Source organism: Saccoglossus kowalevskii, chromosome 16, assembly GCF_978046115.1.
Source record: "Saccoglossus kowalevskii chromosome 16, keSacKowa6.1, whole genome shotgun sequence".
NCBI classification, from domain to species: Eukaryota; Metazoa; Hemichordata; class Enteropneusta; family Harrimaniidae; genus Saccoglossus; species Saccoglossus kowalevskii.
The window spans coordinates 28,426,455-28,451,900 of record NC_140656.1 but is presented as its reverse complement, the minus strand read 5'-3'; the positions used below and the strand labels follow the sequence as shown (position 1 = coordinate 28,451,900).

Sequence of the window (25,446 nt, the reverse complement as noted above, 5' to 3'; positions counted from 1 at the left end):
ACCATACATTGATTTTTGATGAAACTTGGTGCATAGATGCTCTGGACCAATGCGCAGATTTGATTAGTTTTGGGTGAAAATTTGTGCTTATTAATTATCTAATTTGCATAATGATTAATCAATTCTCGGTTTTTTCACTGATATCTCAAGTACTAATCATCACATTTCAATAAAACTTGGTACATAGATGTCATAGGACACTGCACAAACCTGACAGTTTTTAGGGTAATATCAGTACATATTAATTACCTAATTTGCATAATTAATTAATTTTCAGCTTTTGATATTTCAAGTAGTAATCAGTACATATTAATTACCTAGTTTGCATAATTAATTAATTTTCAGCTTTTGATATTTCAAGTAGTAATTATCACATTTCAATGACACTTGGTACATAGTTACTTAAGGACTGTGCAGACCCCTGATTAGTTTTTGGGTAATATTTGTGCATATTAATCATCTTACTAGCATAATTAGTTAATTTTCAGCTTTTTGCCTGATATCTTAAGTACTAATCATCATATTTCAATGAGACTTGTTACATAGATCTTCTAGGACTATGCAGAGACCTGATTAGTTATAATTGGATATTAATTACCTAATTTGCATAATGTTCCACTGATATATAAAGAACCACGAATTGGATTTTAATGAAACTTTTCAAGAGAACTATGCAGAGACCTAATTAGTTTTTGGTAAATATTTATGCTTATTAACACTGATATCTCAATTACTGATCATCACATTTGAATAAAATTTGATACATAAATGCTCTAGGACAATAGACGGGTCTGATTAATTTTGGGTTAAAATTTGTTCATATTAATTCTCTAATTAGCATAATAATTCATAATTTTTTTGTTCTGTGTTCTGTTCATATTAGTTACCTGATTTACATAATTAGTTTTCAGCTTTTCCATCAATATCTCGTGTACATGTAATTTTGAATTAATTTTTAATGTGTCTTCAATACTCAGCACACCGGAGTTCTCTCTAAGCTTTCTTAGATTATCCTTAAAATGGCTTCCAATTGACCATCTTGAATCAGATTATGAAACAAATACATGTGCTCATGTCCAATAAAATGTCTGATGTTTAAACTTGATCAGTGTAGGCATGTGCGAGATACAGGTTTATACATATCTATGGAAGTCAATAATAATAAATTTAATTGACCATGGAGGTCAGAGAACTTGTAGATCCTCAGTTACATTCATGTGTTAGATCTTGGGCAATATTCCTGTTTTCAATCCTAGACCACACTTGTGTTCCTGTTTTAATCTTAGGCCACATTCATGTTTCTGTTTTATGTGCTTCCATATTAAGAAGAGCTACAAATCAAGATGAAGAACAGACAGCGGTGACAAATACTCAACATTATATTTTCATAATGAATGTTCCTGTGGTCCATAGACACATAAAGTTACATTTAAATAAAATTTTGAGATTAAACAAACTGTTGAGCAGTTGGGGTAAAATTTCATAGGAATTATCGGTAAGACACAAACACACCAAGCTTCTTTCGTAAATTGTAATATGTTATTATTTCAACATTTCGCAATATCTAAAAAACAGCTGTAGTATGTGAAATATTGTGACTTAAGTTGGTTCTATTAAATACCCATGCTTGGCTCAATACTGCATCAAAACATTTTACATAAGAGGCTGAGTGAGGTTGATAAGCTTAGTATTTGTTATGGACTTCCACTTCCAAGTTTACATTTACACTTTTATTGGAGAAGTATTTTAAATACATATTGGCAGTTACCGGTAATGATTTTATAAAATTATTACACAAATAATTAGGTATTTCTTTTTTGAGGTAATACAGCAAATCCTTCATAACTGGATGTACATGATATTCGTGTTGCCCACTGAGTGACCTGTGATCTCCTGCTCATGAAACACAGTCATAATGGTTTGATGAAGTGATCTCATAAGATGTATTGATAGATATGAAACAGAGATAGTTACTGTTTACTTTGAGGACACTCTGTACTAAACTGAATGTAATCCATTAAAATACTAGTAACTTTTCGTGATTTACAAAGTGAAGACTATCGAAAGTACATTGTTTGATTATCTCTACATTGGCAATGTCAGTGATGTCCTGAGATATAACCTGAAAACTGACTGAGACAATTCCAATATCCCACCCAATATGTCCCACTTGCTGCAAATAGGATTTCTCATGTGAATAGACCTACGTGATGTAGGAGGACAAACAAAAGTCCCTATTTTGGATTATATAATGTTATTTCAGTAGTTTTACTTCCTCGTTCTCATTCTATACATGCTGTATGTCATATCCTGACTCGCTAACAACCCATGAGTCAATATAAGCATTCAAAGTACATCATCCAGTTACCAGGTCATCTCCAAGTCTACTGTGTGAAAAACATGTTCCACAATGTCTCAATCCCTCTTGTCACCAGAATGTTTTGCATTGATGAATACCTTATTATTATTACATCTTTGCTTTCCATGCCATCTCATGCTGGTTCTTGCATGTGTAGCTCATGCACTTATGCTATGTTGTGTTCTGTGAACTCTGAGATTTCAATTGTGCATCTGCTATTTCTTTCAACGCAGATTGTATTCTCTCCAAGAGAATTTCTCCTTTCCTGACAATGTCTTTCAATTTCCTTGCTGCTTCCTCGTTCTCATTTTCAAGTCTCTGTATACTTGCATTCTGGAAGAAATCAAAACAAAGATGTCATTTATTATTATTTAATTACTGAAGCAACATCTTACAACATTAGTAGGACTCAAATTAAAGTTATTCATAAACAAATGCTTTCAATGCCAAAACCAACTTTCATTACATGTCACAAAATAAACCCACATAAACTTTTTTTATATTTATAAGACCAGCACACAATGGAAAATTATGTCTATTTCGTCCAAATTTAATAAAAAAATTATAGGAAAATATGAATTTATATTTATGTACTATACACATGCACATTTGAAAGATGGTTGCAGTAAATAAAACATAAACCGTATTAATCAACCAAGTCTAGATTAAACTTGACCTGTATTCAAAGTATTTGAGAGATTGAGAACACTCACATTTCAGAAACAGTCATACCTGTAATTCTACTGTAGCATCTTCACTTGGTAATGAATCTATAAGTACATCAATATCTTTGGCAGTTCTTGCAATCAGTTGGGCAAACAGTAATGAGTTATCTTCAGCTTGTTGCTGCTGCTCTGAAGATTTCAAAACCAATTAAACAAGTTCAATAAAGAGTCAAGTCAGTCAAGCACTTACTGAGAATAAAGACACAATTTCACCTTGAGAAGGAACTTTTATAGGAAACACAACCCAAAGATAATTGTGCATTTCTACCAGACTCCCTGGGCACTTCATATTATCTCATATACAAGTCTACACATTTTCTACTTGAACTTATTCCAAAGATGTATATTTTGCCAGATTTTGGAGAACTGCATACACATTGAATTGAAATCAACATTTGCTGTAATGCTGGGGTCATAATGTGCTATTTCAAAAAACAAAAAAACAAAAACTGTTTTAAACAATTTTCATCTTTGCTTATGTTGACCATAAGTCTAGCGATCACAAAGTGGATTTAGTATACTTTATGTTACATACCTTGTTTATCAAAACCTGAAAATTTTCCAGGTACAGATGACTCCTGAAGCACTCCTATACTGTTACAAAAGTGGTCAGCTAACTAAATAAATAACATAAAAATATGTTAAATTTGTTAACTTGAAATTTTGTTCAATTATCTTAGATGACTTATTAGATACAATACAGTTACCACTTCCATGCGTTTCAGTAGTGAGAAAACCATCACTTTTTATTAAGCTGAAACCAGAAAAAGCAATGTTGTTTATGCTATAATTTTTGTTTCTTAGATTTTTCGTGTGTGAAGGGAAAAACATTTTTATGTCTTCTAATCAAAACTGTACTACAATATTCTAGTCTTAGGCACCCCTACCATGAATGGTATGCCCCAGCAAATAGTGAATAGTGTTTACATTTACAGTAAAGTCATATACAACCCCAAAAAACATTAAACAAGGCCTTTCTGAATATTTTTGTACTAAAGAAATGAGAGATAACAAACCAGAACATCAAAATATAGCATCATTTGAATTAGAATAAATGAGTATTTGGGTCCTAGGCAGGATTTTAGTAAGACCGGCTACATGAGGGTTGTGTGAACAACAAATTTGTTGATCATTTTGGTATGCATTTGTTCTTGAAAATAAGTCAATCTCTCCTTGATATACTTTAGCATCACAGGGGCCTTACAATCTATTTGTGTGGTTGGTTGCTGAAGTCAATATGTGGGCGTATATGAAAGGGGGCAAGAGGGGATTGCTGGTACAGGTTACAGGAAATAAAAACGGCATTTTACGTTTTTACAGGAAATAAAATGAAAGTTTCATTTACAGTAAAAAATAGGTTTTTACACTTTATAGATAAAGCAAATTCCTAATTACATTTTATGTTTTTATAATATTTTTTGATAATTTGAGTTTAAGAATCAAAAATGAAAATTACGACATTTAATTTGGAAAATGCGTTATACACTTACAAAAATTAATATCTTTACATTTTACACTTGCCCATGTCTACAAATTTACGTTTTTTATTTATTTCAATTACATTATTACTAAAATAAAAACAATTGATTACAGCTTACGAAAATACCCCTTGTCGACCTTTTATATGGGGTTCAACGACTTGGGTTCAACGACTTGAACTATTTCCCAGTACATGACCTTATAGAAATAGAAATTATAACCTTGAAACAGTTTGGTAATGTAATGTAATGCAAGCGTATATCATTAAATTTAATCATCTACAATATGAAACCCCCAAAATCATTTGTTTCTGGTCGATCAGCCTGAACTGCACTAATCACAAGTGGGAAACAAAGCATAAAGCTATATGGTGTCATCAGATGGCAAGGATGAAGCTGATATGAAGCGACAATTGCGGTGTATTTATGCTAGGGCAAATTTTATTTTACGCAAATTTATAAAAAGTTCAGAGTACGTTAAGTGTTTGTTATTTAGAACGTATTTATACAGTATATATTGTTTGAATGTTTGGGGTGATTACGAACAGTAAATATATAAGAAAGGGAACATTTCAGACTATTAATTTTGTTGCAAAAACGTGTTTTGAATTTGTGAAGTTGGACAATCCACTGTTCGTGAAACTACAGAACCCGGAAGTGTTTACACTGCGACGACGGCACATAATGGTCGTTTGCTAGTTATTCGGAGCACGAAACGGTTATATCATTGTTGACGAGATATATACTGATTTCGGAGAAAATAAAAATACATAATACTTGGTAGTAACAATAAAATCAATAAACCTGGTTAACAGCATCTTGAAGCTGCGTCAATCGGTCAGCCATTTTAAACTGACTTAGAGTTGTTTTCAAATTCCTATTCGAGTAGACTTTCGGATTCTTTTATGTATACGTTTCTGTAGAAAGATGACATGACCTTATAGAAATAGAATGTAATGTAATGCAAGCGTATATCATTATTAGAAAGATGACAGTGAATATAACGGTTTCACTGGTGGAATGAAGATAATGTTTACGTTGTGAATTTGTTACCAATCTGAATCGAATTCTAACTTTATCAGCGTCAATTTTGGAAGCTATGTTTGTTCTCTGTCCTGTTGCACGTTCCTCCATGGGGTCAAATAATTATGATTTAGATTTAGTTATAACAGAAGTTTAAAATCACTCAGATCAAATTATTGATTCCACTATATCAAAAATATTTAATATATTATTGTTACCTAAGTAAATACACGATGGCGTAACTTTGTGTGTATTTATTTTTGGTCGTGCCCCTGGAGGTCAGTGTTAGAAACCCTATAAAAGTCCTCTTCTCCATTTTAGAATCACGATTACTTGCGTGATCACGTTTCGTGTCTAGGAAAGACTTAAAAGTAGGTGGTTTTCTGGAAAGAAATAGTGTTTCAACGATTTATATCATTAAGTAAAGTCATGTTTTAGTGGTTTCGTGAATATTACACTCGGAAACTACATTTAACAGAAATTATCGCACATATTTCATCGTGCAGTCCTTCCCATGTTTTCACATTACCCACGTGTGTTTGGCTGCTGTGTTGGCGTCGAACTTTGCTTGTCTTTTGGTCTGTAGTTTAAGGTTGTATACGTGTAAACAAAATAAGCCGACCAGATTATACAGAGTATTAAAAAAAAAAATAATAACGAAACTTGCTGTTCAATTTGGGAGATGCAAGTTTGCATATCGTTATGCAATATATTGTAGTTGGCATACTGACAGTGCACTCGAGTTTCCACTTTATTGTATATTGCATTTGACCATAACGTTAAAAATTTTATTTTGCGATTGAACATTTTGTTTACAGAATGCGTTACGTGGCCGCATATCTCCTCGCCGTCCTCGGTGGAAACGCAAACCCTACTTCCAAAGATATAAAGAAGATATTGGACAGTGTGGGCATTGAAGCAGATGATGAAAAGTTGGACAAAGTTATTAGTGAATTGAGTGGGAAAGATGTTCAGGAAGTTCTAGCAGCAGGTATGCGTTTACTGTATTGTGTGTTCAGTCCTTGCCAGTAATCCCGCCAGTCCTTATGTATTTTTACATTAACTTGACCAGATGAATTGGGGGCATTTCGCCCGATTACCTGTTCGCCCGATTACCTGTTCGCCCGATCACCATTTCGCCCGATCACCATTTCGCCCGGTCGCCGTTTCGCTCGGTCGCCATTTCGCCCGATTACCAGTTCGCCTGATTCCTCCGAGTCGTATGTTTGGTATTTACGTGTAGTCAAAACAAGATAACGTAGAAGTCGAAATTTGTTTTTATAAGGTGACGAACGTGAAGTTTACAACGGGGTTGTAACGTAATTTTATGCCGTTGCGTTGCGTTTTATGCCATTTGTGTATCGGGAGGAAACAATGAGTTGAGGGACAGTCACATCAGTTGCAGTGTTTGCATCGGCAAGAAAACCCTGACTAAAATGCGATCATATGGTAGATTTTATGCATTTTACCAGATGTACATTTCGAATCGAAACCCCCAGTAGGCCTACTGTGTAACATCGGTAAATCGGGCAAAAAGGAAAACGGGCGAACCGGTAATTGGGCGAACTGGTAATCAGGCGAAGGAGTTCGGGTGAAGTGACTGTACCCCGACCAGATGAGGGTTAATACTTTTTTCGTGAACTGCAAAGTTTGAGTTTGAACAAGGTAAATTTGACAGATTCTTCGTTGCCAAATTTCAATTTTATTTTAACACCATGGAGCCAAAATGTCTATAAAGTAGCCCTGAATCCACATTTGTCAAGACCGAATATACTCAATATGCATGTGTACAACAATTCTCTGTGCTCAAATTAGATAGATGACAGATTATTTGCTGATAAAGTTTCTAGTCATTAATAATTTTTTGCACCTATTTAGTCGCAAACAGTTCACTCTAATTTGGTGCATATCCGCATTTTGCTATAGTACTACCCATGGTGGTGTTGATTGGCAACAATTTACGTACAATTGTATAGGTCCATATCTACTTGCTGAATGGTTCAAAAGAAACTTGTCCATTTCTTGGGGTGCAAGAGTTTGTATGATGATTTAGTCATTCACCATCTTTCGGCTGACTCACTGATGTATTATGCTTTATATCTGACAAACCTTGCCTCACTATTGGTTGAAGTTTCTTTCTGACTGTAAATACAACTTGCACATGTCGTTAATGTCACATATTGTCTTTTACTACAGGAAAGCAAAAGCTGGCTTCTGTTCCGTCTGGTGGTGCCGTTGCTGGAGGTGGTGCTGCTGCTGCTGCAGAAGAAAAAGGTAAATGCACATGTTAGTCAGCTATATAAATGTGTAGATTTTCCAGTTACAAGACTACTATGTTGACTTAGTGTTTGGGGGGGACTTACTTCTAGGCATAGCAAACATACACTTATTTACAAAAAGGGTTTATTTAGTATCCTATATAATATTAGAAGAAACGTACCGATGAAACTTCAAATCATTCAGAATTTACTGAAAGTTGAAATTACTGAAAATCAAATTTTCCAGTCCAAATCAATCTTATAATGGACCATAGTTTATTGAATCCTAACGTTCTTGCAAGTGCAAGTTGAGCTATTTCCATGTGCACATTTCACCAGTCAGTGATAAGAGAGCCTATTAAAATCTGAGTTGCAAGTGACAATAAGCTTTTGCAGCCCTTGGTTCATGTTCAGCATGATCACTCTTTAAATGGTATGCAGTGGCACACACTGTAAACGGCTTTTTTGCCTGAGGCAAAATTTGAGTCTGAGAAATTCTGCAGTTGTGAATCTCTCTGGGATTCTTGAAATGGAAGTTTAAGTGGTTTAGGGGAAATTCCAAGTTAACAATTCTGGCTTCAAAAATTTAACCTAGTAACTTTCAGAGAAAACTCCCTGGTATAGTGTCATTAAGTAACATTATCTTAAATAACCTAGGCAAGATAATCTGATTGTTGCATCATTTGGCCAATTTTGTTTCTGATGTTGATATAATACTTCAGAGTGTATGTTACTGAAATTTGATGGGATGTAATCTGTACAAGCCCTGATGACTAATTTTCTCTATTGCAAAGAAAATTGATTGTGGAAGAGTTTGTCTGAATGGTTCAAAAGAAATTTGTTTGGGCGCAAGAGTTTGTATGATGATTTAGTCATTCACCATCTTTCGGCTGACTTGCTGATGTATTATGCTTTAAATCTGACAACTCTTGCCTCAAAATTATGAAATCTTAAAATATCATTCAATGGCAGTGTTCTGTGGTCCATGCAACAATTATTTTACAGTCTCTTAAAATGAGTAGTTGTATGCGATTTGTTGTGCAAAAAAATGAACAAGTTTGAGAATAGTGGGGGTATAGTGCGTTTGAACAAATATTTACAAATGGTCTGTTTAGATGCTTATTAAAGTCATTCTTTTCCTTTTTCAGTGGAAGAGAAAGAAGAGAAAAAGAAAGAAGAATCCGAGGAGGAGTCCGATGATGATATGGGCTTTGGTCTATTTGACTAGATTATAAAAATTAATTTGCAACTTCAGTTCAGCAAAAAAGGCTGCATTATTTTTGTTCCTTATAACATCATAGGTTCAATAAAAGACCGAATGTAATATTATTTCAGTGTAACTGTGATGATTGCTTTTGTGTTAGGATAGGATAGGAAACTGATAGTTTAAGCATGGCTTCAAGCATGTTAGTGGTAGTTAACAGCCTGTTTGAGTATCTGGTATAAACAAGAGGTCAAGTATGTTACTAGAACAAAGACTCCAAACAGGCAGCTGAGTACCGTTAATGTCAGAATTGCTGTACTTAAATGAAGTACCAGTAATAGTTTTAGATGTCCCCCCCCCCCCCCCCCAGAGTGTTGTGCAACTATGTAGGACAATGGGCCAATGACCTGCAGAATTAACTGTTTATATATATATATATATATATACACACACGCATGTATAAGATAGGAACTTAATAATGTTGCATTCAACCACAAATTGACGCCCTGGCTCATTCAGTAGGGATCATGCACCCACTCAACTAGTCGATCTGGAAATTTGTGTTTCAGATGTACAGGTTGCTGCTGAAAGTTATTTTTAAATAGTGAGGACATGTTGTACTCTCCATTTGGTTCTTGCGAGAACAAGATGAGTAATTTCTAGTAAATGCTGAACTAAAACAGTTGAGAAGAGACAAGCCAAGCTAGAGTAGTTACTGAACTTTACAGCACTGAATGCTGCAATGCTTTTCAAGCTACAAGTTTAATATGCTTGAAATTTATTCTCCCTGACTGGTTATTTTCTAAATCTATCCACCCTTGCCCTGCCTGTTTAGCTCAGTCATCAACTTGGGAACCAGGTTTGAGACGTACCGGTAGGTCTTGCTACTGGAAAAATATTTTCTTACAATTGAAGTCGCACTTGCAGATGTGGGGGGAAAACAAAATTGGTGAGAATCACTGAAAGGATTGCTAGAAATCAAGTAGCGTGTATCAATCTTGAGTGTTACAGCTTTATTTAGCAGTTATTCTCCCAGATAAGTACTACACAATACAAAACAAACGTGATCATATAATCCCATGCTCAAATCCAACCTGAGATAGTGACAAGATTACAGGCGAGGGCTTCAAAATATTTTGCTTATATAAAAAGATGCATTGAAGAGAGTTGCGTGAATTTTGTTGAAATAAACCCAGAAGTTTTGACAAAAGATTTAATTATTTTTGGTAAAATGAAAATATTTTGAGTATGTGCAAGTTAGGGACTGGACAGAAATTACAGGGGGGGCTGGTGTAAAGTCTTGTACATAAAATTATCTTGCCCTCCACAAACAAATTTACTGAAATATGCTGTCCCCATCCCCGAATAATATATACAAAATTCTGACCCTTTACCTAGGCCAGACATTAGTTTAATTACCATTATTAAACACATTAGCAAAAACACATTTAAACTAATTTCTATTACAAACCATAGAGATCCTTAAGAATAAGGTAACTTATTTACAAACTCATTTTTAGTTAACTAATTGTACACGGTTTAAAAATTGCTACATTGTACTGTTTCTCAATAAATGCCAAGATATTGTGATCCTCTCCACCTATAACCTCTGACTTGCCTGGACCAAACGCACTCAAACTTCATAAATGCATCTTGGGATAGATAGGCACATTCATTTCACAATCGAGTCAAGATGGCTGAATGTCAGCCAATTTTGTCTTTAAATATCTTGTTCAAATTTGGTGCAAATGGTTGAAAACAACTGTTCCCGGCTTTTAGCCTGTGTGCCTATGTTTCCATGCAAAATATGCTCAAAGTGGTGACTTTAAAATTTATGAATTAATTACCACTATGGTTTATTAAACCTAGTACAATAGGTGGTTAGTGTGAATAACAAATTAACATTTAGCTGAAAGTATCCATTGTTTACTGAGTAAACATGGTGGGCGACTTTCTTATCTTACTCGAGAGCACAGTCCCTCTATCCATGGAGGTAAAATGGGATCTCTTTTTACCTCCATGCTCCATCATGGAGGGTATGTGTGAGGCACAGAGTACCGATTTCGAGCATCACACACACCTCTACTCGAGATACATGTAGAATAAAACACATACACACCATCAGAAATGTTATTACTTAAATCAGCTTTACGCATTTACATAGGTGCTCATGAAAAAAATATAATGTTCCAGTTAAAAAATCTTGAAACACTTGCAAAACTATTTTTCATTTAATCATATTTATTGTATTCTAAGTAATGTTTGCTGCGTGTGCGGTCTTATATTTTCTACCGTTCTAATGGATGGGTCACTATTTGTTTCATACAACCTCCTACAGATTCTGTTGGCTAACCCCGGTCATAAAAATGAGCCGTCTCAAAGCGTCTTTGGTATTGGCCAAATAATACAATGTCAGTCAAAACTGCCATTTTGCAATGCATGTTTGAAACTAACTGGTTATTATCACAATAATTTCATTTTATTACGCCCCCCCCCCCCAGTTAAATGTTCGTGTCATCCCACATAACTTTGGAGAAGTTGTCTGTGTCAAATTACCGGGTATTTTCATCATATGAAGAACATATCGCGAATGTCATACACTATCAAAGAAATTTGCGAGGCGATATCATTATCATTATTAGCTCAGACTAATATAGTAGTCTGAGATATTAAGAACAAAACGAACCGAAGATTGCAATTGCTTCCAGAGATGAACGCATACTATAGCCCGTTATTTCGGTGAAAGCTTTCTTTCGTCATCTGGACAAATACTAGTAAACAATCTTTGAGCCAGTTATTAGCTGTAAAGTGGCGGTATGTTTATGTATATAATTTGAAAATCCCCAACTAAAACCATCAGCTGAGCTACCATGCATTCTGTTTTTTACTGACACTGTTTATAAAATTGATGAAAGCTGATATAACCGATATATATAACAAATAGTAGTTGGTAATCGTAGTCATTCAGTTGATATTTATACAATATAACTAGACGTTTCGGACGTCGTATCCTTTCTCAATGAATAAATACGTTAAAGTTAAAGTCTGTACGCACTAGAGAGAGATAATAGACGCCGACTTGCTACATGACATTTAATTCATTGTAACACATAGTGCCCATTAAAAACCCGTCTAATGCAATAAGCATGTGCACACATTCAAAACTATAAGTAACGTGATTCTAGCTTTTTTATGTTCACCCTGATGTAAGTATAAGAAATGCCAAACAGCAATTACAACTATTGAAGATACATGTAATTAATAAAGAAATAACCTCATTATATATAGCGCCCCCAACGCTGGTGTTTATCGCGAAGGTGAAAGGACAGTTTATATTCGGACTGTCATTACATTATGGTGCTTCACCGGGTACTTCGACCTCTGTGAATCGTTGCTGTGTGACTGTAGTGCTGTACATGTATATGACAATCAGTGTGCAAGGTGTGAAACTAACACATAATACAGGGATAATATAAGGAGAACCGACAGTGTAAACTGCGGTGAGTTGTAAAGTTTATGTTTACGACGAATAGCTATTTGCGGCTCTCCAGCCATTTTGCAGGGATTCACCTTTTATCTTTCCTTCTCTCGTACGCGATGATCTATTGATTATGAAATGACTAATTTGATGTCGTAATAAGTCTTTTTTAAACAGGGTGAATTTATCGTTTCGGATTAAGTCATATACCATATGTTATGTTGACTGCGGTGATGCGAATTAATTATTAATATTATACCGTATATGCAAATTGAGTTTCGGGTTGCTTCTGTTGTAAACTGACAGTGGTATGTGTGTTTAAAGGTCATACATGTGCTCTACATTATATGACCTGGCTGGAGATTGTCCCATATCGAACGATTCAACTCAATTCGCCCCAATTCACATTCGTCCCAGAAGTCGATTTGTCCCAATTAACTTTCGTCCCATTGCTTTTGATTAGCACACGATTTACTGCAGGGTTACTTACTTCATATATTGGGAACAATATATTGGCCCGGGGAGGGGGGTTTATCTGAATAAAATATGGTACGCAAGTTGAAGTAAAATAAAACGCGTAAAAGGGGTGTTATTTAGTTAGTTTATGCGTATAAAATTATAAATAAATTATAGATCATAAAAAAAAATTCTCTCTTTATTCTGATTCATCTTTGCCATCTGACACCCCAAGTTAACATGTCCATGATCAAACTGTGCAAATATAAACATTTTTGTCTACTCCATATTAGTGCTTACTCATGTTTTGTGATATTGAAGTTAATTTATGCAAATTGCCCCATCCATAAATAATTTCCGCAATAAATTGTATTCCATTTTCTCACCCCTAGATAATTTCAACAATAAATTGTATTTTCTTTCTGCGACTCCTAAATAAGTTCAACAATAAATTGTATTCCCTTTCCCCCATCCCTAGATAATTCCAACAATAATTTGTATACTTTTCCCATCCCCTAGATAATTTCTGCAAAAAATTATATTCCCTTTACCCTCTCCCATAGATAATTTCTATTCTCTCACCCCTAGGTAATTTCAACAATAAATTATATTTCCATTCTTTTACCCTCGGATAAGTTAACCAATTAATTCTATTCCGTTTCCCCACCCATAGGTAATTTCAACAATAAATTATATTTCCATTCTTTCACCCTTGGATAAGTTAACCTATAAATTCTATTTCGTTTCCCCACCCATAGATAATTTCAACAATAAATTAAATTTCCATTCTTTCACCCTTGGATAAGTTAACCAATAAATTCTATTCCGTTTCCCCACCCATAGGTAATTTCAACAATAAATTAAATTTCCATTCTTTCACCCTTGGATAAGTTAACCAATAAATTCTATTCCGTTTCCCCACCCATAGGTAATTTCAACAATAAATTAAATTTCCATTCTTTCACCCTTGGATAAGTTAACCAATAAATTCTATTCCGTTTCCCCACCCATAGGTAATTTCAACAATAAATTATATTTCCATTCTTTCACCCTTGGATAAGTTAACCAATAAATTCTATTCCGTTTCCCCACCCATAGGTAATTTTAACAATAAATTATATTTCCATTCTTTCACCCTTGGATAAGTTAACCAATAAATTCTATTCCGTTTCCCCACCCATAGGTAATTTCAACAATAAATTAAATTTCCATTCTTTCACCCTTGGATAAGTTAACCAATAAATTCTATTCCGTTTCCCCACCCATAGGTAATTTCAACAATAAATTAAATTTCCATTCTTTCACCCTTGGATAAGTTAACCAATAAATTCTATTCCGTTTCCCCACCCATAGGTAATTTCAACAATAAATTATATTTCCATTCTTTCACCCTTGGATAAGTTAACCAATAAATTCTATTCCGTTTCCCCACCCATAGGTAATTTCAACAATAAATTATATTTCCATTCTTTCACCCTTGGATAAGTTAACCAATAAATTCTATTCCGTTTCCCCACCCATAGGTAATTTCAACAATAAATGAAATTTCCATTCTTTCACCCTTGGATAAGTTAACCAATAAATTCTATTCCGTTTCCCCACCCATAGGTAATTTCAACAATAAATTAAATTTCCATTCTTTCACCCTTGGATAAGTTAACCAATAAATTCTATTCCGTTTCCCCACCCATAGGTAATTTCAACAATAAATTAAATTTCCATTCTTTCACCCTTGGATAAGTTAACCAATAAATTCTATTCCGTTTCCCCACCCATAGGTAATTTCAACAATAAATTATATTTCCATTCTTTCACCCTTGGATAAGTTAACCAATAAATTCTATTCCGTTTCCCCACCCATAGATAATTTCAACAATAAATTAAATTTCCATTCTTTCACCCTTGGATAAGTTAACCAATAAATTCTATTCCGTTTCCCCACCCATAGGTAATTTCAACAATAAATTAAATTTCCATTCTTTCACCCTTGGATAAGTTAACCAATAAATTCTATTCCGTTTCCCCACCCATAGGCAATTTCAACAATAAATTAAATTTCCATTCTTTCACCCTTGGATAAGTTAACCAATAAATTCTATTCCGTTTCCCCACCCATAGGTAATTTCAACAATAAATTAAATTTCCATTCTTTCACCCTTGGATAAGTTAACCAAAAAATTCTATTCCGTTTCCCCACCCATAGGTAATTTCAACAATAAATTATATTTCCATTCTTTCACCCTTGGATAAGTTAACCAATAAATTCTATTCCGTTTCCCCACCCATAGGTAATTTCAACAATAAATTATATTTCCATTCTTTCACCCTTGGATAAGTTAACCAATAAATTCTATTCCGTTTCCCCACCCATAGGTAATTTCAACAATAAATTAAATTTCCATTCTTTCACCCTTGGATAAGTTAACCAATAAATTCTATTCCGTTTCCCCACCCATAGATAATTTCAACAATAAATTAAATTTCCATTCTTTCACCCTTGGATAAGTTAACCAATAAATTCTATTCCGTTTCCCCACCCATAGGTAATTTCAACAATAAATTAAATTTCCATTCTTTCACCCTTGGATAAGTTAACCAATAAATTCTATTCCGTTTCCCCACCCATAGGTAATTTCAACAATAAATTAAATTTCCATTCTTTCACCCTTGGATAAGTTAACCAATAAATTCTATTCCGTTTCCCCACCCATAGGTAATTTCAACAATAAATTATATTTCCATTCTTTCACCCTTGGATAAGTTAACCAATAAATTCTATTCCGTTTCCCCACCCATAGGTAATTTCAACAATAAATTATATTTCCATTCTTTCACCCTTGGATAAGTTAACCAATAAATTCTATTCCGTTTCCCCACCCATAGATAATTTCAACAATAAATTAAATTTCCATTCTTTCACCCTTGGATAAGTTAACCAATAAATTCTATTCCGTTTCCCCACCCATAGGTAATTTCAACAATAAATTAAATTTCCATTCTTTCACCCTTGGATAAGTTAACCAATAAATTCTATTCCGTTTCCCCACCCATAGGTAATTTCAACAATAAATTAAATTTCCATTCTTTCACCCTTGGATAAGTTAACCAATAAATTCTATTCCGTTTCCCCACCCATAGGTAATTTCAACAATAAATTAAATTTCCATTCTTTCACCCTTGGATAAGTTAACCAATAAATTCTATTCCGTTTCCCCACCCATAGGTAATTTCAACAATAAATTATATTTCCATTCTTTCACCCTTGGATAAGTTAACCAATAAATTCTATTCCGTTTCCCCACCCATAGGTAATTTCAACAATAAATTATATTTCCATTCTTTCACCCTTGGATAAGTTAACCAATAAATTCTATTCCGTTTCCCCACCCATAGGTAATTTCAACAATAAATGAAATTTCCATTCTTTCACCCTTGGATAAGTTAACCAATAAATTCTATTCCGTTTCCCCACCCATAGATAATTTCAACAATAAATTAAATTTCCATTCTTTCACCCTTGGATAAGTTAACCAATAAATTCTATTCCGTTTCCCCACCCATAGGTAATTTCAACAATAAATTAAATTTCCATTCTTTCACCCTTGGATAAGTTAACCAATAAATTCTATTCCGTTTCCCCACCCATAGGTAATTTCAACAATAAATTAAATTTCCATTCTTTCACCCTTGGATAAGTTAACCAATAAATTCTATTCCGTTTCCCCACCCATAGGTAATTTCAACAATAAATTATATTTCCATTCTTTCACCCTTGGATAAGTTAACCAATAAATTCTATTCCGTTTCCCCACCCATAGGTAATTTCAACAATAAATTATATTTCCATTCTTTCACCCTTGGATAAGTTAACCAATAAATTCTATTCCGTTTCCCCACCCATAGGTAATTTCAACAATAAATTATATTTCCATTCTTTCACCCTTGGATAAGTTAACCAATAAATTCTATTCCGTTTCCCCACCCATAGGTAATTTCAACAATAAATTATATTTCCATTCTTTCACCCTTGGATAAGTTAACCAATAAATTCTATTCCGTTTCCCCACCCATAGGTAATTTCAACAATAAATTATATTTCCATTCTTTCACCCTTGGATAAGTTAACCAATAAATTCTATTCCGTTTCCCCACCCATAGGTAATTTCAACAATAAATTGCATTTCCATTCTTTCACCCCTGGATAAGTTAACCAATAAATTCTATTCCGTTTCCCCACCCATAGATAATTTCAACAATAAATTATATTCCCTTTACCCTCTCCCATAGATAATTTCTATTCTCTCACCCCTAAGTAATTTCAACAATAAATTAAATTTCCATTCTTTCACCCTTGGATAAGTTAACCAATAAATTCTATTCCGTTTCCCCACCCATAGGTAATTTCAACAATAAATTAAATTTCCATTCTTTCACCCTTGGATAAGTTAACCAATAAATTCTATTCCGTTTCCCCACCCATAGGTAATTTCAACAATAAATTATATTTCCATTCTTTCACCCTTGGATAAGTTAACCAATAAATTCTATTCCGTTTCCCCACCCATAGGTAATTTCAACAATAAATTATATTTCCATTCTTTCACCCTTGGATAAGTTAACCAATAAATTCTATTCCGTTTCCCCACCCATAGGTAATTTCAACAATAAATTATATTTCCATTCTTTCACCCTTGGATAAGTTAACCAATAAATTCTATTCCGTTTCCCCACCCATAGGTAATTTCAACAATAAATTATATTTCCATTCTTTCACCCTTGGATAAGTTAACCAATAAATTCTATTCCGTTTCCCCACCCATAGGTAATTTCAACAATAAATTAAATTTCCATTCTTTCACCCTTGGATAAGTTAACCAATAAATTCTATTCCGTTTCCCCACCCATAGGTAATTTCAACAATAAATTATATTTCCATTCTTTCACCCTTGGATAAGTTAACCAATAAATTCTATTCCGTTTCCCCACCCATAGGTAATTTCAACAATAAATTAAATTTCCATTCTTTCACCCTTGGATAAGTTAACCAATAAATTCTATTCCGTTTCCCCACCCATAGGTAATTTCAACAATAAATTAAATTTCCATTCTTTCACCCTTGGATAAGTTAACCAATAAATTCTATTCCGTTTCCCCACCCATAGGTAATTTCAACAATAAATTAAATTTCCATTCTTTCACCCTTGGATAAGTTAACCAATAAATTCTATTCCGTTTCCCCACCCATAGGTAATTTCAACAATAAATTAAATTTCCATTCTTTCACCCTTGGATAAGTTAACCAATAAATTCTATTCCGTTTCCCCACCCATAGATAATTTCAACAATAAATTAAATTTCCATTCTTTCACCCTTGGATAAGTTAACCAATAAATTCTATTCCGTTTCCCCACCCATAGATAATTTCAACAATAAATTAAATTTCCATTCTTTCACCCTTGGATAAGTTAACCAATAAATTCTATTCCGTTTCCCCACCCATAGATAATTTCAACAATAAATTAAATTTCCATTCTTTCACCCTTGGATAAGTTAACCAATAAATTCTATTCCGTTTCCCCACCCATAGATAATTTCAACAATAAATTATATTCCCTTTACCCTCTCCCATAGATAATTTCTATTCTCTCACCCTAAGTAATTTCAACAATAAATTGCATTTCCATTCTTTCACCCCTTGATAAGTTAACCAATAAATTCTATTCCGTTTCCCCACCCATAGATAATTTCAACAATAAATTGCATTTCAATCTTTCACCCCTGGATAAGTTAACCAATAAATTCTATTCCGTTTCCCCACCCATAGATAATTTCAACAATAAATTATATTCCCTTTACCCTCTCCCATAGATAATTTCTATTCTCTCACCCCTAAGTAATTTCAACAATAAATTGCATTTCCATTCTTTCACCCTTTGATAAGTTAACCAATAAATTCTATTCCGTTTCCCCACCCATAGATAATTTCAACAATAAATTGTATTTCCTTTTCCCCTAGATTTAATACTATGGGAACCATGTCTGAAGTTGACTTCTCAGAAACCCATGGATCCCTAGAGGAATTTGTTTCTGCAGTTGGTGAATATTATAATAACCCTGATCTGAGTGACGTTGTCCTAAAAGTTGGGCAACAAAGCTTCTACGCTCACAAATTTGTCTTGGCGAAATCCAGTGATGTACTGAAGACTATGTTGACTAACTGTAATTGGAAAGATTCTAGCCAGTATGAGGTACCACTGGAAGAGTCCCAAGAGTGTATCGCTGTATTTTCAGAATTTCTTAAATATATGTATTTTGGTCAGGTGACTTTAAGTATCCATACTGCGTTCCCATTGCTGTGTCTCGCGGATAAGTATAACGTACTGTCGTTACGTTCAATCTGCTCGGTGTATATGGGGGAGAAGGTACTAAAACAGCAGAATGTGAGTGGTGCACTTCTATGGCTTCCACATTCGAGAAGGTTTGGCTTGAAAAGCATGAGTGATAACTGTCTTGATGTGATTGTGTCACAGCTGTCTTCAGTAGTTGAAAGCCCAGAGTGGTTGAAGTTGGATATTCAACTCTTGTGCGAAATATTACAAAGTTCTGATTTAGTCATCAAGGATGAATATGTACTGTACAAAGCCGTGGAAAAATGGTTGCTACAGTCTGAATATTCGACACAAATTGAAAAGAACATTGACCGCATAATGCCATTAATTCGTTTCTCACAACTGGAACCAACAAAGTTGTACGTAATTGAATGCTCAGAGCTGGCAAAGCGATTTCCCATTTTGATGAAGCCATTAATCGGAGAAGCGTATCGATTCTATACGCTAGCACGATCCATGAAGCAAGAGTTTCAAGAGGAAAAATACTTTCCTCGTTGTTATTCTTCAGCACTTTACTGTTGTCGTGAGCAAAACATCAAAGTGTCTACAATCCCAGTAAGGGAGCATCTGTGCCCACATTGGTATTTGGATGTATTTACAAATGATGGCTTTTTCAGTTTTCCTGAAAATAACTCTTCAGAAGTACAGTCCTGCAGTAAGTGGCTTGGTTCCTGCCACAAAAGAGACTGCTTGAGTCTAAGCATAAAGCTGTATCCAGGTAAAGAGCATGCTGGGAAGAAGTACAGAGTCCATGTCATTCTTGAATCAAAAGATGGACAGATACTGAGTATTTATAGAAAATCTGGTCTTGTAGAAGAACGAGGTGAAGAACAACTGCACCATGGTTTATTTCAGCATCATGGGCCAAGTGCATCTGTCGGTTTCAGTTACACATTTGGATCAGGAAGATCACCTTTCAGTCAGCAAGCATCAAATGTATGCGGTCCAATGTTCGGAGCAAAACCTGAAAACCACCAAGCTCAAAGAGGTTTGTTTGGTTGCTCAGCGTTGATTAATGTCCCACAGCTACCTTCAGTGGCGCCTATTGTGATTGAAACAAAATGTCTTGAACTTGACATGAAAATAAACCTCAGTATTGGAGTAGTACTTCTATCATGATTTCAAGATTAATGATAAAATATACATACAGTTAATGTTATCAATCACAAATTTATTATCTCTAAATGTCTTCATCCTAAGGCTAAAAATAATTCTTTCTTGTTTATACCCATGAATCAAAAGTGCATGTACCTGGCCAACAACAAAGGCAAATTTACATGCCCTCATTTGTGAATGGTAATATTTTATTGAGAATCCCTCATAATAATAGAACAATTTACAAATATTTCATTATAACAAATTATAGATATGTCTAGTGAAGAGGTGCTGTTTAAATTTAAAATCTAAATAAAATAAAATTGTCTTCTCCTGCAAAACAAATCTTTATATTAACATGTAATATATATATATATATATATATATTTCATTGATGTTTTGAGTTTTTTAGTCCTCTTTTGAACAAAAACTGTTTTGGTCCGTTTGTCCGCACCTGTATCTCAGACATGCCTGAGCTGACTACATTCAAACTGCACATGCACATCACATCATATATAAGCACATTTGTTTCTCCAATCCAAGATGGCCAAATAGCGGCCATTTTAGTTAACAAAAGCATCAAAATCAAGCATTTCTGCCATTCCAGAACTGGATAATGTGGTTCAATCCAAGATGGCCAACTAGCAGCCATTTTGTTGTTTTGATAATGTGGAATCTTTGACATGCTTTTTAATCTTTATTCAAATTTGGCACATACATTATACATGTTAGGATACATGTTCATGACATTTTTTTTTACAATCTGATCAAACATAGCCAAATGGTGGTCTTCTTGCCTTTTAGCCATGTTACTGTATCTCAAACTTGTGGTTCATTTTCATTCATATTTGGCAGATACATTTTTTTTTGAAAATGTGGTTCCAGTTTGTATTATGTCATACAAGTGCCAGTCATGATAGATAGTAAAGACATGAATGTCTTGTGTCAGCTGTCATATCACCAATTGCATGAATTTGTATCCTTTCCCCCATAATCCACCCTTCTCATTTGGGGTGTCTGGTGTTTAGCTCATAAGAGATCACATTGAAAAATTACCAACTAAGACTGTGACTTTCTAGTTTGTGTGTTTATTGTCTTCTTTATTGTACATCACAATTTCAATGAACACATGATTGTATACAGCTTATTATTATTGCTACAATTAAACTCCCCTACCACAGACATTTTAAAAACAATGTTATGGCAGCCTAAAATTGTGTGGAATACATGGTGGCTCACACACCACACGTATCTTGAGATTTGCTGTAATAATTGTGATAAATAGAAGAACAAATGCTTTTAAGATTTTAATTTTTTTAACATTATATACTACCATAACCTTTTTTACCTTGTACCAGTATAATGCCTGAATTTAAACAATTAAGATGTTGCTACAAGTATGTCCATGTGAATAAAAGTGTGTGGTTTACAATCTCCATATGAACATGCGTGTTTTGCAATCTACATATGAATACACATGTTTTGCAATCTTCATATGAATTAATGTGTGTGGTTTGCAATCTACATATGAATATATGTGTGTGTTTTCCAATCTGCATACGAATACATGCGTATGTTTTCAATCTGCATATAAATACATGTGTGGTTATTGCAATCTACATATATGAATACATGTGTGTGGTTTGCAATCTTCATATGAATACATGTGTGTGGTTTGCAATCTGCATATGAATATGTGTGTGTGTTTTCCAATCTGCATATAAATTCATGTGTGGTTATGCAATCTACAAATGAATACATGTGTGTGGTTTGCAATCTACATATGAATACATGTGTGTGGTTTGCAATCTTCATATGAATACATGTGTGTGGTTTGCAATCTACATATGATTATGTGTGTTTTCCAATCTGCATGAATACGTGTGTGTTTTGCAATCTGCATATGAATACATGTGTGGTTTGCAATCTACATATGATTATGTGTGTTTTCCAATCTGCATGAATACATGTGTGTGTTTTGCAATCTGCATATAAATACAGGTGTGTGTTTTGCAATCTTCATATGAATACATGTGTGTGGTTTGCAATCTACATACGATTATGTGTGTTTTCCAATCTGCATGAATACATGTGTGTGTTTTGCAATCTGCATATAAATACAGGTGTATGGTTTGCAATCTGCATATGAACACGTGTGTTTCCCAATCTGCATATGAATACATGTGTGGTTTGCAATCTATGTTTGAATACATGTGTGTGTTTTGCAATCTACATATGATTATGTGTGTTTTCCAATCTGCATGAGTACATGTGTGTGTTTTGCAATCTGCATATAAATACAGGTGTATGGTTTGCAATCTGCATATGAACACGTGTGTTTCCCAATCTGCATATGAATACATGTGTGGTTTGCAATCTATGTTTGAATACATGTGTGTGTTTTGCAATCTACATATGATTATGTGTGTTTTCCAATCTGCATGAATACATGTGTGTTTTGCAATCTGCATATAAATACAGGTGTGTGTTTTGCAATCTTCATATGAATACAGAGTGTGGTTTGCAGTCTACATATGATTATGTGTGTTTTCCAATCTGCATGAGTACATGTGTGTGTTTTGCAATCTGCATATAAATACATGTGTGTGGTTTGCAATCTACATATGAACACATGTGTGTTTCCCAATCTGCATATGAATACATGTGTGTGGTTTGCAATCTATGTTTGAATACATGTGTGTGTTTTGCAATCTGCATATGAACACATGTGTGTTTCCCAATCTGCATATGAATACATGTGTGTGGTTTGCAATCTATGTTTGAATACATGTGTGTGTTTTTCAATCTGCATATGAACACATGTGTGTTTCCCAATCTGCATATGAATACATGTGTGTGGTTTGCAATCTACATATGAATACATTTGTTTTGCAATCTTCCTATGAATACAGGTGTGTGGTTTGCAATCTACATATGATTACGTGTTTTTTCCAATCTGCATATGAATACATGTGTGGTTTGCAATCTGCATATGGATACATGTGTGTGGTTTGCAATCTACATATGAATATATGAATACATTTGTTTTGCAATCATCCTATGAATACAGGTGTGTGGTTTGCAATGTACATATGATTACGTGTGGTTTGCAATCTACATATGAATACATTTGTTTTGCAATTTTCCGATGAATACATGTGTGTTTTGCAATCTGCATATGAACACATGTGTGTTTTGCAATCTGCATATGAACGCATGTGTGGTTTGCAATCTGCGTATGAATACATGTGTGTGGTTATGCAATCTGCATATGAATACATGTGTGGTTTACAATCTCCATATGAATGTGCTATACTCGTATGAATTAATATGTGTGTTTTCAAATCTGCATACGAATACATGTGTGTTTTCAAATCTACATATGAATACTTGTGTGTCGTTTGCAATCTGCATATGAATACATGTGTGTGGTTTGCAATCTACATATGAATACATTTGTTTTCCAATCTGCATGAGTACATGTGTGTGGTTTGCAATCTGCATATGAACACATGTGTGTTTCCCAATCTGCATATGAATACATGTGTGTGGTTTGCAATCTATGTTTGAATACATGTGTGTGTTTTGCAATCTGCATATGAACACATGTGTGTTTCCCAATCTGCATATGAATACATGTGTGTGGTTTGCAATCTATGTTTGAATACATGTGTGGTTTGCAATCTGCATACGAATACATGTGTGGTTTGCAATCTACATATGAATACATTTGTTTTGCAATATTCCTATGAATACAGGTGTGTGGTTTGCAATCTACATATGATTACGTGTGTTTTCCAATCTGCATATGAATACATGTGTGTGGTTTGCAATCTGCATATGGATACATGTGTGTGGTTTGCAATCTACATATGAATACATTTGTTTTGCAATCTTCCTATGAATACAGGTGTGTGGTTTGCAATCTACATATGATTACGTGTGGTATGCAATCTACATATGAATACATTTGTTTTGCATTTTTCCGATGAATACATGTGTGTGATTTGCAATCTACATATGAACACATGTGTGTTTTCCAATCTGCATATGAATGCATGTGTGGTTTGCAATCTGCGTATGAATACATGTGTGTGGTTATGCAATCTGCATATGAATACATGTGTGGTTTACAATCTCCATATGAATGTGTTTTGCTATATTCGTATGAATTAATGTGTGTGTTTTCAAATCTGCATATGAATACATGTGTGTGGTTTGCAATCTGCATATGGATACATGTGTGTGGTTTGCAATCTACATATGAATACATTTGTTTTGCAATCTTCCTATGAATACAGGTGTGTGGTTTGCAATCTACATATGATTACGTGTGGTTTGCAATCTACATATGAATACATTTGTTTTGCAATCTTCCGATGAATACATGTGTGTGTTTTGCAATCTGCATATGAACACATGTGTGTTTTCCAATCTGCATATGAATACATGTGTGGTTTGCAATCTGCGTATGAATACATGTGTGTGGTTATGCAATCTGCATATGAATACATGTGTGGTTTACAATCTCCATATGAATGTGTTTTGCTATATTCGTATGAATTAATATGTGTGTTTTCAATCTGCTTACGAATACATGTGTGTTTTCAAATCTACATATGAATACTTGTGTGTCGTTTGCAATCTGCATATGAATACATGTGTGTGGTTTGCAATCTACATATGAATACATTTGTTTTGCAATCTGCATATGAATACATGTGTGTGCTTTGCAATCTTCATATGAATACAGAGTGTGGTTCGCAGTCTACATATGATTATGTGTGTTTTCCAATCTGCATGAGTACATGTGTGTGGTTTGCAATCTGCATACGAACACATGTGTGTGGTTTGCAATCTGCATATGAATACATGTGTGTGGTTTGCAATCTATGTTTGAATACATGTGTGTGTTTTGCAATCTGCATATGAACACATGTGTGTTTCCCAATCTGCATATGAATACATGTGTGTGGTTTGC

The 25,446-nt window shown here is 34.2% G+C and overlaps 3 protein-coding genes across 3 annotated transcripts; 2 read left to right on the top strand and 1 right to left on the bottom strand.

Moving 5' to 3' along the window:
• Positions 1-1,517: 1,517 nt before the first annotated feature.
• LOC100376290 (mediator of RNA polymerase II transcription subunit 21-like) lies at positions 1,518-5,430 on the bottom strand. Its single transcript, XM_002739854.4, has 4 exons — positions 5,367-5,430; positions 3,620-3,701; positions 3,092-3,213; positions 1,518-2,692 (listed from the first exon to the last, which is right to left on the bottom strand). Exons 1-4 carry the CDS (start codon positions 5,406-5,408, stop codon positions 2,531-2,533), a joined length of 408 nt encoding a protein of 135 aa, XP_002739900.1. The 5' UTR covers positions 5,409-5,430; the 3' UTR covers positions 1,518-2,530.
• A 423-nt stretch (positions 5,431-5,853) lies between these two features.
• Positions 5,854-9,172, top strand: LOC100376135 (uncharacterized). The gene is made up of 4 exons (XM_078013584.2): positions 5,854-5,956; positions 6,404-6,576; positions 7,782-7,859; positions 8,992-9,172. Exons 2-4 carry the CDS (start codon positions 6,405-6,407, stop codon positions 9,069-9,071), a joined length of 330 nt encoding a protein of 109 aa, XP_077869710.1. The 5' UTR covers positions 5,854-5,956; position 6,404; the 3' UTR covers positions 9,072-9,172.
• A 9,844-nt stretch (positions 9,173-19,016) lies between these two features.
• Positions 19,017-21,903, top strand: LOC146733817 (BTB/POZ domain-containing protein 17-like). Its single transcript, XM_085490974.1, has one exon. The coding sequence runs from the start codon at positions 19,017-19,019 to the stop codon at positions 20,487-20,489; it is 1,473 nt and encodes a 490-aa protein (XP_085347100.1). The 3' UTR covers positions 20,490-21,903.
• Positions 21,904-25,446: the final 3,543 nt, after the last annotated feature.